General features: G+C 46.4%; 1 protein-coding gene across 3 annotated transcripts; it reads left to right on the forward strand.

The window, feature by feature from the left end:
* The first annotated feature begins 361 nt into the window (after nt 1–361).
* LOC101016629 (transcription initiation factor TFIID subunit 3-like) lies at nt 362–15961 on the forward strand. Of its 3 annotated transcripts, none has more exons than XM_021935041.2 (4): nt 362–449; nt 2525–3330; nt 11271–12185; nt 15523–15961. In XM_021935041.2, the coding sequence occupies exons 3-4, from the start codon at nt 11383–11385 to the stop codon at nt 15566–15568; spliced, it is 849 nt and encodes a 282-aa protein (XP_021790733.2). In that variant the 5' UTR covers nt 362–449; nt 2525–3330; nt 11271–11382; the 3' UTR covers nt 15569–15961. The 3 variants fall into 3 exon arrangements, 2 of the variants coding, with proteins under 2 accessions (XP_021790733.2, XP_021790730.2); XM_021935038.2 differs by having other exon boundaries at nt 434–579; XR_004182369.1 differs by lacking the exons at nt 362–449; nt 15523–15961 and having other exon boundaries at nt 2075–3330; nt 11271–11712; nt 11999–12709.
* Nucleotides 15962–18017: the final 2056 nt, after the last annotated feature.

Genomic DNA, 18017 nt, shown 5'->3' on the forward strand with positions numbered 1-18017 from the left:
TTTTTAGATCAGCAGCCTGAGACTCGAGGTGACGTCACTCCGCAGAGAGGTTAGCTGACTTGAAGAAAAGGGACATCTCCTCTTTCCGTTTCGCCGGTGTAAAAAGCCGAAGTGCCGGTGATAAAAGCATGCACTGCCAACACTGGAGTGGTCCTTCGAGGCCTATTATGAAGTCATAGAGTGTCTGCGTTGGAATCGCCTCACCTCCTTTTTCCGTTGGAGAAGCCGACGGACGGACGGGCAGCGAATCCCGCCGTCGCACAAGCCGTCCAGGCAGAGAGCGCAGGAGGCGGGAGGGCGGCAGCGACACGTCTCCCAGCCAAGGACCCCCTGGGCCCGCAGAGGCCGCGACAGGTTCCCCCGACAGAGGGAACCAGCTCTGCCGCAGGTCGATGTGGACTTCAAGCCTGCAGAGCGGAGAGCCCGTTTCCATCGCTTAAAGCCACCCCGTGTGTGGTACTTGTTATGGCCCCTGTACCCCCCCACCACCCTCCCCAACTCCAGTTCGCAGCTGGCTCCTCACCAGGCTCTTTTCCATGACTCTTTCTTGACCAGGCCTTTTTATCATTCTCACCACAGGTTAGAGCACAGCAGACTGAGCCACCCAGAACTGGCCACTCCGGTGGACCAGCCCCTGCGGATTCACAGACCACAGGGCCTGCAAGGGACCTTGTCAAGCAGGCCCATGAGGTGGCTCTTCAGCCTCTTTCTCCAACAACCCCAGGGGCTAGAAGCTCGCCACACCCCTGTGCAACTCATTTTATCTTTGGACAGCTCTGACTCAGGGAGTTCTTAGATTGAGCTGACACCTGGCTCTCAGTAATGTCTGTCCACTGCTGTGGGGGTGGGTGAGAGGAAGCGTTTTCCCCCATCTAACCCCTATAGCAGCAGTCTCACTCCCATGGCTCATCTCTGGACCACAGTCTCATCTTCTTTAACACAGGCTCTGTGCCTTTTGAGGACGACCCTGTTCTGTGTCCTTAGGACTCTGCCCCTCAGGGATGACTGTAGGGTTCTGATTGTTTTTATTGTCTGGCCCCTAGCCCCTAGCGAATTCCTGGCACAGAACAGGGCCTCAGTATGGGAATGGATGTGGATGGAGATAATGGAGGGGAAGTGAGCTGGAAGGGGAGAAGGGAAACAGGGTTCCCCAGGGATTTGCCTCAGCCAGGGGCCTGCACAGTCACTCTTGGCACTGGCCCCACCTTTGTTCCCAGTCAAATATCCACTGGTGCCGTCTCTCCCTCCCAGGCCAGGACTGCTCAGTGAATCTAACACTATGCCCTGACAGCCCTGTCCAGCCCATGGAGCAGAGAGAGAGTTCTCAGCCAGGGGAAGCAGGATGGCCACCTCCCTTCCTTTCCTGAGTTCTTTCCACCTGTGTTCAACACCTGTGTTGCGTCTCCTGCCACCCTGTCAGCGAAGTAGCCCTTTCGTCCAGTGATGCTTAATCCTGTTTTCCGGGGAGTACACAAACTTCCCTGTATGTTCTAAATTACTGGGCAGATCTGCTTTGTTCCTGCTTGGCCTGGGAAGCGTCACTGAGTTCAGCATCCCTGAACTCAGCATCCCTGAACCCAACTGTGACTGGGCCCCTAATTAAGCAACAGCTTGCTTTCAGGCCCTCTAATGAAAGGAACTATGATCGTATGGCATAAAGTGTTTTATTACAGTTAATAAACAAACATTGGAACAGGAGGTGATGAAGACTTCTCTGAAGAACCTTGGAAACGCATTTCCCTCATCAAGAGTTAAACTTTTGTCTCTTGTACTGGTTCTTCCACTCCCAAACCCACAACAAATGAAAGCAGATGATGACTTTGGTAGCCCTTAAAAAAAAAAGTTTGTAAAATTGTAAGGGCCAGTACTGCTTTTTGATTTTTGGTTTTTGAGACAAAGTCTTGCTGTGTCACTCAGGCTGGAGTGTAATGGCACAATCTCCACTCACTGCAATCTCTGCCTCCCGGGTTCAAGTGATTCTCCTGCCTCAGCCTCCCGAGTAGCTAGGATTACGGCGCCCACCACCACACCCAGCTAATTTTTGTATTTTTAGTAGAGATGGGGTTTCACTGTGTTGGCCAGGCTGGTCTCGAACTTCTGACCTCAGGTGATCTGCCCACCTCAGCCTCCCAGAGTGCTGGGATTGTAGGGGTGAGCCACTGCGCCTGGCCTGCTTTTCCTTATGTTTCAGAATAGTCGAACCACTTTATTCCTCAGTGTGGCCCAAATAAGATTTTCAAATGCTTCTAAACAGAGCTCTCCTTCTGTGCCTCTGCCTCTGCTGAGATTTGCTCCTGTAGGAAGTTATCTGGACCAAACGGCCCAAGCACTGAATTTAGCTTTATTGGTGTTACATTTCCTGTGTGTTGAGGGTTTGGCTGCCAAGAGGTGAATTGTAGATGGAATCTTTCATTCTGGTTTCAGTTTCTGGAAGTAGCTATTGAGCTCAAGGCAAATAATATATTTAAAGAGATATACATGATTTAAGGATAATCTGGCATTTATCTCTGCTCTCTTTTTGAAGACTTCATCATCATGGTTGCCTGACCCAACACAACGTATTTGGAGGAGGAGAGGGGACACTTTTATTGTACCCCATCACGTGGCTGAGTCATTTGGCTCTCCATTCAGTGGAACAGACGACTGTGGACAACACCATTGGGTTTCCCACCAAGGACAGAATTCCAAAGCAACAATGGCTTCCATGGTTAGCTCGCCCAGCCTGCCCGAGTCATCAGCTAGTTCCACAGAGTAGAGAAGTGGGTAGTGCCCCCCCACCTAACGTCTGGAAAAATTCCCAAAAGTTGTGACTTCAAGACCACCGAGTCAGCAGCAACTCTTTTCCTGCCAAGAATAGCACATTGTTCTTTTCCTTTTCACGTAATCCCTCCCCGGAAAGAGAAGATCACAGATTTTGTAGTATTAATTACGTTGTAGAAATTCATGGTAGCAGGGGCAAGATCATTTAAACAAAATACAGAAAGTATCAAGAGAGAAAAAGCCAAGGACAAAGATTAATCATTTTCTGCTTAAAAAAAAAAAAAGGCTTTGATTTGCAACCATGGAATGCTCCACTGTTTCTCTTCTCTTCAAAGACATCTACTGAAAGGATTCCTTAACCTTACCAAGTGGCCAAAATACTTCTCTGAGAAGACTCACAGAGCATAGGCCTCCCTAGGGTACACAAAGATTTCATTAGTCCCTGGATGTTTCCTGATCCTTTCAAAAACTGATTAAATTCAGAGACTCTAGGCAAATACTTCTTTCAGAACCTATGAGGCAAAAACAAAAGAAGAAGGCAGGACATGCAGTGTGACAAACCTTGGAATGGTAAGTAGGAAATATGAGTTAGTTTCTTGGCTAAGCTATGAATTTACCTTGTGCCTGCCAGAAATTAGTCTTTTGTGACTGTAAATTTTCTGTGTTAACTGGTTTGGTTTATAAATTATTGCAAGAAGTAAGGGAGCAGTGTCATGTATTGTAATTTCATTGTGTCAGTTTTGCCAAGTTCTCTTGCATTTTGTTATTCTATGAACTCATAATGGGATAAGGAGTATAGGATTTGATTCAGAACATATGTGATATTGGTATAAACGCTTCATGGAAAACCCTAAATATATTTTGAAGCCTACATAGTTAAAAGTCACCATTGGAAGACTTTTTTACTTTAATATTGTATTTATGCTCGTTAGCACTCATCCTCATTTGAAACTTCTCAAATGTGTTATTATTTTATTTGACTGTTGTCTCCAGATTTGTCTGAGGACCTCCACTTTCTTCACTGTCCATTCATCTTCATACTGCTCTCATATTTTTTTTTTTAAATTGAGCTATGCAATGATCCTTAGTTTATAAATTCAACTCCACTTTGCCACACACAGTATTAGGCTTGGGCAAACAATTAGAACTTGCCCTCCTTGCCTGGGCGCTGTGGCTCCCACCTGTAATCCTAGCACTTTGGGAGGCCGAAGTAGGTGGATCGTGAGGTCAAGAGATTGAGACCATCCTGGCCAACATGGTGAAACCCCATCTCTACTAAAAACACAAAAATTAGCTGGGCATAGTGGCCCATGTCTGTAGTCCCAGCTACTTGGGAGGCTGAGGCAGGAGAATCACTTGAACCCGGGAGGCGGAGGTTGCAGTGAGCCGAGATCACGCCACTGCACTCCAGCCTGGGGACAGAGGGAGACTCCGTCTTTAAAAAAAAAAAAAAAAAAAGAACTTGCCCTTCTTTTTTTTTTTTTTTCTGCTCAGGGAACTCAGTCTGCAGTGGTTGCTCATTGCCTAGGATAAAGTCCAAATCCTTTGGGCCTTCACAATCCAGCCCTATCTGTTTTTCTAGTCTCCTTTACTTTTTACATCCACTTGCTTTCCTCTATGTTCTTCACACCAGTCGCACTGCCATTCTCAAGGTGTCATATTCTGTCCCTTTTTCATGCCTTTACTAATTTGTGTGAAATGCCATCCCCTATTCTTGCTCTTAAATTACCCCAGTTCAAAGGTTACCTCCTTCTCCGCCTCCATGCAGGCAGTTAGTCTTCACCTTCACCGAGATGCTGAGGAACTGTTTGCATTCTTCTCATTGTATCACCATTATCTAAGGGTCCATCCCTCCGCTGTGGCCTCTTTGGGAGCAGGTGCATGTCTTCCTCCTCTTTCTCTCCTGACAGCATGACTGAATGAATACAGTGTCTCCCATAAGAGGCCCTTGATACGAGTTGGTTATGTAAATCAAAGAAAGTGACCAAGGCGAGTCTCGATCATTTGGGTTTATTTGCCAAGGTTAAGGAAGTGCTCAGGAAAGAACACTGATCCACAGGAAAAACTGTGGCCCATGCTTTTTCCAAAGAGGGTCTGGGGACCTCAATATTTAAAGGGAAAAGAATGAATATTGTAGAAAGAGAAAGAAAGTTTTTTTACAAAGGGTAAATAAAGGGTGGATAAGAGGGAAGCCATTGCATTCTTTTGTCTTTGATCAGCCATTTACATGTGAGAGGGTGGTAGAGGTACAGTCACTTACACATTCGACGAATCTGCATTTTTTACATAACGTAAACATAGGGCAGAGGAAGCAAACACGTACGCCTTTGTCTCAGGTAAGCAGACGGATGTGAATTCTGTCCTTTGCCCCATACCTGCAAAGATAAGCTATCAATGTACATTGCCAGGGTGAGATTCAACAGAATTGTTTTAGAGTAAAGATCTGGGAGCCCACAAGGAATTTCCCTATGGGCAAATTGTGAGAGAGGTCTATAGCTTTTTTATCTGGTAGCTATCTATCTATTTAGAACACAATGCAGTGAGCTGAGATCCGGCCACTGCACTCCAGCCTGGGGGACAGAGCGAGACTCCGTCTCAAAAAAAAAAAAAAAAAAAAAAAAAGAACACAATGGGAGACAGGTTTGCAAGACCCAGTTCCCAGCTGGATTTTTCCCCTTTGGCTTAGTGAGTTTAGGGTCTCAAGATTTATTTTCCTTTCACAGTTGAATAAGGGAATAAATGAGTTAACTGTTCCTAAATTCGACCTCCCCAGTAATGGTGCCCATAACAACATCAATTTCTTGGAAAGCAATCTGACTACATATCTTGTTCTGCATGGCTAAGGAAGGCATTAGCAGCTCTAATGCTAGCAAGGAAATAATAGACATAAGAAAGACTGCTGAGTCGGTAGAGAATGCATTAAAAACAGGAAGTTGTCCTGTTACCAGTCAGAAATCTTCATTGAGGTCTGTTACGTGCCAGGCCCTTTCCTAGGTGTTGTCTCTTGCTTAGTTTATTGCATAAGTAAACTACAGCAGGTACTGTATTTCCTCTTTTTATTTTAATTTCGTTTACTTTTCTTTTCTTTCTTTTTTTTTGAGATGGAGTCTCACTCTGTTGCCTAGGCTGGAGTGCAGTGGTGCAGTCTTGGCTCACCACAAACTCTGCCTTCTGGGTTCAAGAGATTCCCTTGCCTCAGCCTCCCAAATAGCTGGAATTACAGGCACACACTACCATGCCTGGCTAATTTTTGTATTTTTAGTAGAGACAGAGTTTCACCATGTTGGCCAGGCTGGTCTCAAACTCCTGATCTGAGGTGATCCACCCACCTTGGACTACCAAAGTACTGGCATTACAGGTGTGAGCCACCACGCCCGGCCTCCTCTTTTCATTTTAGGTTCAGAACCCTTTCTTTAAAAATTTCATTGTTAGGCCGGGTGCAGTGGCTCATGCCTATAATCCTAGCACTTTGGGAGGCCAAGGCAGGTGGATCACCAGAGGTCAGGAGTTCAAGACCAGCCTGGCCAACATGGTGAAACGCTGTGTCTACTAAAGACACAAAAATTAGCCAGGTGTGGTGGCGTGCACCTATAATCCCAGCTACTTGGGAAGCTGAGGCAGGAGAATCACTTGAACCCGGGAGGCGGAGGTTGCAGCAAGCTGAGATCATGCCTTTGCACTCCAGCCTGGGTGACAAGAGTGAAACTCTGTCTCAAACAAAACAAAACAAAACAAAACAAAGTTTGTTATTAGATACACATATACACACATAACACACACACACACAAACACACACGCATGCACACACGTCCACCCCTCGCTTCGTGTGTCTCTCCCAGCTCTGGCTCTGGGCTCCAGGAGAATGCTGTTGCTGTTTTCACAAAGGCATAGCTTCCTGTGTCATCAGGTGCACCTGTGTTATCACGTGTTTTTATCAAGTGGTGCCCTAGATAGGACTCAAGACCCTCTTTGCTCTCCCGTGGCTGAGGCAGGTGGGAGGAATCCCTCAGCAGGAACCACAAGGCTCTCACAGGATAAAGTGCTGTCCCGTTGGTTTCTCCCCCAAGGACTTCACCAGACTTCATCAGAAGAAAGCAGTGCCAGAGGGGACTGCAGAGGAAAGCTGGGGCTTGGGAAACCAGCAGCAGGGGCCACGTGGGCAGGTGGTTTCTGTGTGAACCTCTGATCTGTGAAACATAAACAGGAAATGGTGAAGGCTTCTCGTGCTCTTTTTTGATATCAAGAACATTCTACGGCACAAAAGAGTTTGCCTCTCACTGTTTCTCATACATGGAGGTTTTCTAACCAGCATCCTGAACAGAATTGAAGTACAAATAAAACCAAAGTAAAAACTAGCTTTATCTCTAGATTTTAAAATTTTCATTTTTTTTTTTATGGTGGCACCTATACTGTTACCTTGTAGGTACCAACTAGAATGTACTTTTTTTTTTTTTTTTTTTGAGACGGAGTCTCGCGCTGTGTCACCCAGGCTGGAGTGCAGTGGCGCGATCTTGGCTCACTGCAAGCTCCGCCTCCCAGGTTCAGGCCATTCTCCTGCCTCAGCCTCCGAGTAGCTGGGACTACAGGCGCCCGCCACCACGCCCGGCTAGTTTTTTGTATTTTTAGTAGAGACGGGGTTTCACCATGTTAGCCAGGATGGTCTCGATCTCCTGACCTCGTGATCCGCCCGCCTCGGCCTCCCAAAGTGCTGGGATTACAGGCTTGAGCCACCGCGCCCGGCCTAGAATGTACTTTTTAACCGCCTGTCATTCATGGTTTACCTACTTGGAAGCTCAACCCTGTCCAAGACTGGACCCCAGTTGACACAAATTTTATCTTAATTTTATGAAGGTCTATCCCACCCCTAATATTCTGACATTCTTAAATACGCTGCTCAGCTGTGCTTGTCAAAGGCAATTGCGTTTGCTACATTTCAGAACAGAGTCCACACAGACCCCATTTGGCTCTGTGCTAGGAATGGCAGCAGTGCAAGACTGTGGAGCTCTATGGTTGACCACAACTTTGATCTTGCTAGGTGCCGCCAAGTTGGAAAAAATTAACTAAGACTGCAGGGTCAAAGAGAACACATCAAAGCATTAACTGCTTTTGTTTCATGTTTCCTCTCCCTCCATAGAGGGACACAGAAATTAAGAAAATTGCCAGATGTGGTTGCTCACACCTGTAATCCCAACACTTTGGGAGGCCAAGGTGGGTGGATCACGAGGTCAGGAGTTTGAGACCAGCCTGGCTAACATGGAGAAACCCTGTCTCTACTAAAAATTACAAAAATTAGCCGGGTGTGGTGGTGCGCCCCTGTAATCTCAGCTACTTGGGAGGCAGGAGAATCGCTTGAACCTGGGAAGCAGAGGTTGCAGTGAGCCAAGATGGCGCCACTGCACTCCAGCCTGGGCAATAGAGTGAGACTCGGTCTCAAAAAAAAAAAAAGAAAAAAAAGAAATTAAGAAAATGTATACAGAGTGGGCAGGAACAAAATCTTCTGGTGAATCAAGTCTGCAGGCTTATTAAATGTGACAGTATGCTTCCTGAAGGATTAGAAATAAAGTACAGTGAAGTCAATGCTATAATAGCTCTAAGCAGAGCCAAGCACAATGTCTTTTCCTCCCCTCACAAGTACTGAACTCTTCTTTCAATCTGCTCAGCTCTGGGACTAGGCCAAGCCTTGTCCTCCTGGGACAGCTGCTTTAGGAGCCAACCAGGCGAGCCCAGCCAGTTCTCAGGGAGTTGAATGGCATGGCGGAGAAGTCCTTTCACACCCAAGGCCAGTCTGCGCACCAGGCCTCCCATCCCTGTTCCCCTCGGGGCCTTGAATGTGCAGCCTCTTTCACCACTGTCATCTTCTGGCCTCTCCATGTAGCTTCTCCTCGAATGCCTGCTGGGCATGCCAGCCTCCATTCCTCACAAACTGCTTATGTGCAGGGTGATACTCAGGATATTTGAAAACCAAAACGGTGTGGGCAGGCCGCAACTAAGCAGGAAGGAAAATGGCTATCACGCAGGCGTGGCTCCATGTAATTCAGAGAAGCCTCTGCTACCAGGTGTTACCGCTTTAGTTTTTGGGCTCACTGGGGAGCCCCAGGGGTGGTCACGAGATGGGGAACATTCTGGAGGCTCAAAAGAGCGGCCGTGCACAGAGTACAACTGTTGTGCGTTGGTACACACCCACCTGTCACGTCAGCCGGTCTGAGACCCCACATGCCTTCCCAGAATGTTGCCTGCACTCCTCGCCTTAACAGAAGTCTGGGTTTTCTGTCCTATGCAACTCACAAATAGTGGCTGGGCAGGAGTTAGGTTTCTCCTTGACTCCCAAGACTGCTGCTGCGGTTATCATCGTTCCCTCTGTCCTGACCCACGGCCCAGGGTAAAAATTTCTTGAGGCTCATGTCAATGCCTTCCCCCGTGGGCTCCTTCCAGTGGCTGCCATCTGGTAAAGCTCCTGCTGATCTCTAAATGCCATCAAGAACTTTGGTCCATTTTTTTTTTCCTCATTTAAGAAATATTTCTTAAGCATTCACTGTGCCAGACAACTTGATGTACGTCCAGAGATGTATAAAACATGATTCTTGCCCTTAAAGGTAAGCTCATCTTTTTTTTTTTTTTTTTGAGACGGAGTCTTGCTCTGTCGCCCAGGCTGGAGTGCAATGGCACGATCTCGGCTCACCACAAGCTCTGCCTCCCGGGTTCCAGTGATTCTCCTGCCTCAGCCTCCTGAGTAGCTGGGATCACAGGCGCATGCCACCATGCCCAGTTCATTTTTGTATTAAGTAGAGGTGGGGTTTTACCATGTTGGCCAGGCTGGTCTCGAACTCCTGACCTCAGGTGATCTGCCCATCTTGGCCTCCCAAAGTGCTGGGATTACAGGCGTGAGCCACCGCCTCCAGCTGTAAGCTCACAATTTAATAAAGAAATATAAAACAAAGAATGACCAGACCAGGTGGTAAATGCCTAAGTGGACATATAGTGTTTACAAATGTAGAAACATGGGCACATGGAAATGATGATGTACTAGTTTCCTGTGGCTTAAAACAACAGAAACGTATTCTCCCACAGTTCTGGAGGCTAGACATCTGAAATCAAGGTGACAGCAGGGCCATCCTCCCTCTGAGACTCCAGGCAGAATCTTTTCCTGCCTTCTCCTAGCTTCCAGTGCTGGCCAGCGATCCTCAGCATTCCTCGCTTTCGGCTGCATGACTCCGGTCTCTGCTGTCGTCCTGTGTTCTCCCCATGTGTTTCTGTCTTCGCGTGCCATTTTCCTTTCCTTACGAGGATATTAGTCGTATTGTATTAGGGCCTACCCTCATGAACTCATTTAATTCAATATGCGAAGACCCTATTTCCAAATAAGGTCACATTCCCAGGTACTGGGAGTTAGGACCTCAACATATCTTTTTAGGGGACACAGTTCAACCCATAACAGTTGGATAGTCAGGAGAGCAGGGGAAGGACCAGAGAAGGCTGGCCAGACAGGCTTGGCGAGCTGGTAAACAGGAGTCAGCAGGGCAGGGAGAAGGGTGTTGTGTTGTCTGGAATGATGTATGTAAACAGACTGGGGTCTGAGAGGGTGACACCTTTGGAAACTGCAAGGTGTTCAGTCTGACAGGCATAAAGGATCTATGCTCGGTAGTGGCAAAAGATAATCCTACAAGTTGGCAGGAGCCAAGTCATGAATCTCATCGTCTCCCCACACAAACGTGCCTGCACTCCTTTACTCCCCCTTGCTGGCTGACTTTAACCAGTCATCTCAAACCCCTACTTCCCCCTTACTTCCCACATGCAGTTGATCCCTCAGACCACCTGATTCTGCCTCCTAAAAATCTCCTAAATCAGGCCAGGCATGGTGGCCCATGCCTGTAATCCCAGCAGTTTGGGAGGCTGAGGTGGGTGGATCACCTGAGATTAGGAGTTCGAGACCAGCCTGGCCAACATGGTAAAACCCCATCTCTACTAAAAATACAAAAATTAGGCCAGGCACAGTGGCTTACGCCTGTAATCCCAGCACTTTGGAGGCTGAGGCGGGCAGAGCACGAGGTCAAGAGATCGAGACCATCCTGGCCAATATGGTGAAACTCCATCCCTACTAAAAAAAAAATGCAAAAATTAGCTGGGTGTGGTGGTACACACCTGTAGTCCCAGCTAGTCTGGAGGCTGAGGCAGGAGAATCGCTTGAACCTGGGAGGCAGAGGTTGCAGTGAGCCGAGATCACACCACTGCACTTCAGCCTGGCAACAGAGCAAGAGTCCATCTCATAAAACAAACAAAAAAACAAAAACCCAACAACAAAAACAAAAATGAGCCTGTCCTGGTGGTGGGCGCCTGTAATCCCAGCTGCTCCAGAGGCTGAGGTAGGGAGAATCTCTTGAACTGGGCGGTGGAGGTTGCAGTGAGCTGAGATCACACCTTAGTACTCTAGCCTGGGTGACGAGCGAAACTAAACACCATCTCAAAAAATAATAACAATAGTTCTCTTTGCCATCATTTCTCTTCCTGTGGAGCTGCTGCCGTGAAGGTTGAGCTGTGCAGTTTCAGCGGGTACAAGATCTAGCCAGGACACGGAAAGCGCTACGCCAGGACCCACGGGAAGGTTTTCCAGTTTCTTAATGCAAAATGCAAGTTGGCATTCCTTTCCAAAAGGAACCCTTGGCAGATAAACTGTACTGTCCTCTACAGAAGGAAGCACAAAAAGGGACAGTTGGAAGAAATTCAAAAGAAAGGAACCCGTTGAGCAGTCAAATTCCAGAGGCCATCACTCGTGTATCTCTTGCTGCTATAATGACCAAGAGGAATCAGAAACCTGAAGTTAGAAAGGCTCAAAGAGAACAAGCTATCAGGGCTGCTAAGGAAGCAAAAGAGGCTAAGCAAGCATCTAAAAAGACTGCAATGGCTGCTGCTAAGGCACCTACAAAGGCAACGCCTAAGCAAAAGATTGTGAAGCCTGTGAGTTTCAGCTCCCTGAGTTGGTGGAAAACGATAAACTGGCAGATTAGATTTTTAAATAAAGATTGGATTCTGGATTCTAACTCGAAGAATAAGAGGAAGAACAAGAGGAAGAAGAGGAGGAAGAGGAAGAGGGAGGAGGAAGAGGAAGAGGGAGGAGGAGGAAGAGGAAGAGGGAGGAGGAAGAGGAAGAGGGAGGAGGAGGAGGAGGAAGAAGAAGAGGAGGAGGAGGAAGGGGAAGTAGTTCTCCTAAATCTGCCTTCTTGTTTCTACTTCCACTTTCTAGTTCAGGCCCTCGTCATGACACAGTGGAGCACTGGCCATCTCACGGGTCCTCCTGCTGTCAGGCCCGTGCATCCCCTCTCGGTTCTCAGGGGTCCTCCAGCTGTCAGGCCCATGCATCGCCTCTCCGTCTCCTCTGCCGCTAGAGCCATCACTCAATGCTCTGGACCGTACCCCTCCCGGGGCAGGAGGTAGGTGGATCCCCATAGTGTCATGAATGATGCTGCTTTAGTCAGCTACCTGAGCTTCACCAGCCGCTTCCTCATCAGATCCCGGCATTCTCCGTGGCCAGCCTGAAGACAGAGCGTTTGCTTTCAGAGAACTCCAGCCTCGATTTGCTCTTTAGTGACTTTTTTCCTACTGTGAAATAACAAGTCGATATTCAGATTTCATTTTTAAGATGCAAGTTAAATTCTTTCCTAGAATTGAGTCCTTGAATCAATTCACCTTCAGATTGCAATCTGAGCTCCATGTCATGGTTTACAGCTGTCAGTGATCTGACCTTTGGCCACCGGTTCTACTTCTCCTCTACAGGATTTCGGACCCTAGGTGCTATGGAATTATTTGAGTTCCTACTTGGTGGGAGTCTTTCCTCTGCCTGGGGTACCGCCTCCTCCCCCTTCTATTTTCTTTTCTTTTCTTTCTTTTTTTTTTTGAGGTGGAGTCTCGCTTTGTCGCTCAGGCTGGAGTGCAGTGGGGCGATCTCAGCTCACTGCAACCTCTGCCTCCTGGGTTCAAGCGATTCTCCTGCCTCAGCCTCCCGAGTAGCTGGGATTACAAGGGCACACCACTATGCCTGGCTAATTTTTGTACTTTTAGTAGAGAAAGAGTTTCACCATGTTGGCCAGGCTGGTCTCAAACTCCTGACCTCGTGATCTGCCCACATCAGCTTCCCAAAGTGCTGGGATTACAGGCATGAGTCACCGCGCCCAGCTTCCCCCTTCTATTTCTGACTGCCTCCAGCTTGTTTTTCCAAACGCAGCTCAGGATTTGCTCTGGAATGAAGCCTTCTCTACCTCTTCAGGGCAGCATCAGGTGGCCCTCCTCTGTGCTCCCGGAATCCCTCATTCTACCATCCATTATAGCCTCTCATCTTATTTGATCTCCACACCTACATGGTTGGTTTTCTTGTTTATGTTTCCGTCTAGACTCTGAACAACTCCAGCAGGCTCCAGGTCAGTTCTCCCAAAAACACTGTACCTAATCATTGCTCTTTTGGCACCTATTGGGAGTATCCTATGCTTTTTTTTTTTTTTTCTTTTCTTTTCTTTTTGCCTAATGTTGGCATTTTAATTTTGCGTTTTCTTGATACAATGGGTAAATTTCTATAGCCATTAGCTGTGGACTCTAAGGCACTCCTCTCCAAAGGCATAGTGTTTGTACCTACTATGGATGCTGCGCCATGAAGACTGAGTTGGGGATGGAGCAATCAGCAGGCAGCTGGGGGCGTTGCTGTGGATGAGATGCTGAGGTTACTGGGGGCGTTGCTGTGGACGAGATGCTGAGGTTACTGGGGGCGTTGCTGTGGGTGAGATGCTGAGGTTACTGGGGGCATTGCTGTGGATGAGATGCTGAGGTTACTGGGGGTGTTGCTGTGGACGAGATGCTGAGGTTACTGGGGTCGTTGCTGTGGATGAGATGTTGAGATTTACGTGGAGACTCTAAAGATGATCGTTTCTGGATGGATCCCAGTTGTAAATGCTTGAAATAACTTGCTTGCAGTCACCTGTAATATTTGGTACAAATTAGGACTTGTAATTTATAGGGTTTATAATTAATACTTCAGAATTCGATATATAATTTTGTGATTTTGAGCTCTTGATTAATAATAGCAGAATAGTAACAGCTCCAAGGGAACTAAACAACACCATCATTCATCAAATGTTGTGAACCTGTTATGAGGTAATTTGAAATATGGAGCCTACAGTGTTTTTGGTAAAAAAAAAAAAAAATTCTTTGGAGACAGAGTCTCACTCTGTTGCCCAGGCTGGAGTACAGGGATGAAATCATGACTCATTGCTTCCTCAAGTCCCCAGGCTTGAGATCCTCCCACCTCAGCCTCCTGAGTACCTGGGACTATAGGCACACACCACCACACCTGGCTCATTTTATTTTTTGTAGATACGGGGTCTCCTTCTGTTGCCCAGGCTGGTCTCAAACTCCTGGCCTCAAGATCCAAAGTACTGGGATTACAGACATGAGCCACCGCGCCTGGCCCTAAAAATATTTTTAAACTTCCTTAAAATGCCAAAAAGATAGGAACAACGAAATACTCAAAAAAGGATTGATTTTTAAGCCCGGCTCCACACCAAAATTTTTATTAACTTCATTTCTCTGTATTAGAAGTGAGGAATACAAAGATGAATGAAACAGGGTTCCTATCACCATCTAGTGGGAAGGACAGGCTGGCAAACCAACAGTTAATCAAGGAGGTAATTTAGGTAAATGATTTAGAGTTGACACATTGGATTTATCTTTGGAGGCAGTAATTCCAAGGACAAGAACTAACAACTGCCTTTCTGCCAGAGCTCACATGAGGGTCGGAGTTCTTAGGCATAATTCAAATAGTGAGCTGAACCAGTCCTCAGAGCAGGTAACTGCAAACATAGGTTTTCTTAGGTTACCAATCACTGTCCCGCAGGCAGAAATCTACCATACTATTTCTTGCTGGTATTGAATTTGGTGGCGTTCATGCAGTATTTTCTGGGGTGTCCTATGAATTCTGTTTCTGGAGACTCTCTCTACTGCCTGAATAGTTTCCTTTGAATTTTATTATTCTAAAGTAATTATTTTTCATTATGAGTTGCTTTGCTTTGTCCTTTTTTTTTTTCAGTTTTTTTGTTAAACATTATTTGTGTGGAAAATTGTCCCTTAGGAAGCCATCCATCATTTTCTTTTTTTGATTTTCAAGGAGATGCTTTTCTATGAGATGGTGGTGGAAGTGGATGCTACAATACTAGACATAGGGCCTGGCGCAGTGGCTCACGCCTGTAATCCCAGCACTTTGGGAGGTTGAGGCAGGTGGATCACAAGTTCAAGAGTTTGAGACCAGCCTGGCTGACACGGTGAAACCCTGTCTCTACAAAAAATACACAAGTTGGCTGCATGTGGTGGTGGGTGCCTGTAATCCCAGCTACTTGGGAGGCTGAGGCAGGAGAATTGCTTGAACCCAGGAGGCGGAGGTTGCAGTGAGCTGAGATGGCACCACTGCACTCCAGCCTGGGTGACAATGGAAGACTCCATCTCAGAAAAAACAAACAAAAAACACAATACTAGACATAGTTAATGAATAATATTAGTTAACAAGAGGTTTGAGAGCTAGCAGAGATTCTCTAAGGTTATTATTTGATAAATCACTCGTTTTCACAGAGTCACTGCTTACTGTGGGTAATATGTTTGCTGTTGGTTGACAATGAACCTACTTAGGAGAAGATATGATCCTTCAGGGCTTTTATTTGTTTGAAATGAAAAAATTCTTTATCTTTTCAATAACAGACAGTGATGCTTTTCTGTTATAATTCAAAACAGGTTTCGGAACGCATGTCATTTTCGGGGAGATGGGAAGGATGAATGAATGAGCCGGAGTGCACTTTCTATAACATATACACGGGAAATGGGAGCTGGATGCAGATAAGTCTTGCATGCTTATTAAGAACATTTTAATGTTTCTCAGTTGATGTATGAAGTATTTGCAATCAGCGTTTGCTTCTTCAATCGCAAGGAGGCAGCATAGTCTCATGGGAGGAGGGGAAGTGGGTCTATTCAAAACACTTGTTCTTCCTGCTGCCTGTGCTGTTCTTGTCCAGAAGGCCCGCGGAGCCGGGAGTGTCTCATGGAGTCATTCAGTTCCTTGCCTCCTGGTAGAGTTGCCCCTTAAACATATGAAACAATATCTCCCCAATGCTAAAAACAGCCAGGGTCTGAGTCCAGGACTTTCTTTTTTTTTTTTTTTTTTTTTTTGAGACGGAGTCTTGCTCTGTGCCCCAGGCTGGAGTGCAGTGGCGCAATCTCGGCTCACTGCAAGCTCCGCCCCCCCGGGTTCACGCCATTCTCCTGCCTCAGCCTCCTGAGTAGCTGGGACTACAGGCGCCCGCCACCTCGCCCGGCTAATTTTCTTGTATTTTTAGTAGAGACGGGGTTTCACCGTGTTAGCCAGGATGGTCTCGATCTCTTGACCTCATGATCCACCCGTCTCGGCCTCCCAAAGTGCTAGGATTACAGGCTTGAGCCACCGCGCCCAGCCGAGTCCAGGACTTTCATGTTGACGGTCTCATGTACCTGGTGGCCTGGGAGCAGGATGTCCTCATCTCACTCATCTCTGATACTGTGAGTCCTACCAAGCCTGGCCAAAGTTGCCTCCTTAATAATTAGTCCTTGAATAGAATCCCCGAGGTAGTGGTTATTGATTTGCAAAATATAACGCTGACTTTATACCATGTTTTTTTGTCTCGTGGAGACAAAAACACTTTTCTCATAGAATATATTGTTTGTGAGGAAATGAACAAAATGAGGTAAAAAACGCAGATCATCCTATGAGTAAGTTATTTTTCTGATAGAAGTCAGGGTCCAAGTTCAACTTATAAGTATAACTAGTCACGTAGTTTCACTTAAGTCATTTCACTTTGCTGGGCTTCAGTCTCCCCAGTTGGAAAATGAATGAATGTGCCTGTGATATTCTGGTTTAAGTTGTGGGAACATACCAGATATAGCAAACGGGGAAGCAATCGTAGCCAGATATGTTGAGGCACGTAAATATAAAACATTCTTTATCTGGGTCCTGTTTTCACTTCTGTAACTGATTCTTTCTGGGCCCTGGGACGTTTATATTCAGCCTCTGCATTTGTACATTAATTTGTTCATTGACCCACTCATTTATTCAATAAATATTTATTGAGTACTTAAATATGTGCCAGGAACTGTCCTAGGTCTGAGGATATAAGAGGGTACCAAAAAAGCAGGATCTTTTCTTTTTTTTTTTTTTCCAGAGAGCCTACCTCCTAGTGGGAGAGATGGACCACAAATACATAAGCAAACACAAAATCATTGCAGATTATGAAAAGTGATAAGAAAGAGATTAAAAAGTGTGACAGGATGGCAGGTAACTGGGGCAATCACTTTTAGGCAGATGCCTCTGAGATGCCATCTGAGCTGAGACTTGACAAATGAAATGCCAGCGATCTCAGCCTCTAAGCCTGCCAAGTTTGAGATGTTATTTTTATTAGTAATTTACAGGTGCAAATGACCCACCTAGATTGTTTCTAGTGCACAGTATGCTTTGTTGACAAAATGCCCTTAAGCAAAATGCCACAGATGTCAGCTTCAGTTTTGTGGATTTTCATAGCATCTTCCAGTAAGGTTGGTCATTGTCATTAGCAACCACTCCCCCGTTTGGGGAGGGAGGACACAGGGTGTACTCTGACTCTGGTGCACACATGAGCTCTCACCAGTCCTGCTGGGACCAGGCTGCAGGCAAAGAACAAACACCTACTTAGTGAACTGTAATGACAAAGGAGTGGCCATTTGCTTCCTCCAGTGCTGTCCAGGACAGCACCTGAGCCCACTTGTCACTTCCTGGGGACAGAGCTGACTCATAGAGCACTGGCAGTAATTTTGGCCTGGGAGGGGTGGGAAACAGAAGGCTTGGATTAAAAGCAGGTGGAGCTGGTGGCTGCCTAGGTAATATGACGGGAATTTTTGTCCACTGACCTGTCCACAATTCTTGGAATTCTGCTAGAAGTTGGTATCCAATGCACTTGGTTTTGAAAGGGTTTTTTGATTTTTGATCTTCAGGTCTCTTGCTAATGTGAATGTTTGGAGGAGGATACCACTGTTTAGAAACGTAATTTAACATCTTAAAAAAGACTCACATGAAAAAATCTCAAAATGGCAAAAGTCAGGTTATAGGTGTTAGGCCCTGGATCTCATTTTATCCAGAATTGTCCTACGTCTGAAATGGCAAATTCATACACTCTACTTTTAGAGCATGACACGTAGTCTTCTAACCTTCCTACTGAGTTACCCAC

This window comes from Papio anubis, chromosome 2, assembly GCF_008728515.1.
Source record: "Papio anubis isolate 15944 chromosome 2, Panubis1.0, whole genome shotgun sequence".
NCBI lineage: Eukaryota > Metazoa > Chordata > Mammalia > Primates > Cercopithecidae > Papio > Papio anubis.

Excerpts from the sequence above, each read along its gene's own strand:
- LOC101016629 (XM_021935041.2), top strand. The coding sequence starts at position 11,383 with ATGCAAGTTGGCATTCCTTTCCAAAAGGAACCCTTGGCAGATAAACTG. Across the intron at positions 12,186-15,522 it reads TACCCCTCCCGGGGCAGGAG|GTTTCGGAACGCATGTCATT; the intron begins GTAGGTGGATCC and ends AATTCAAAACAG.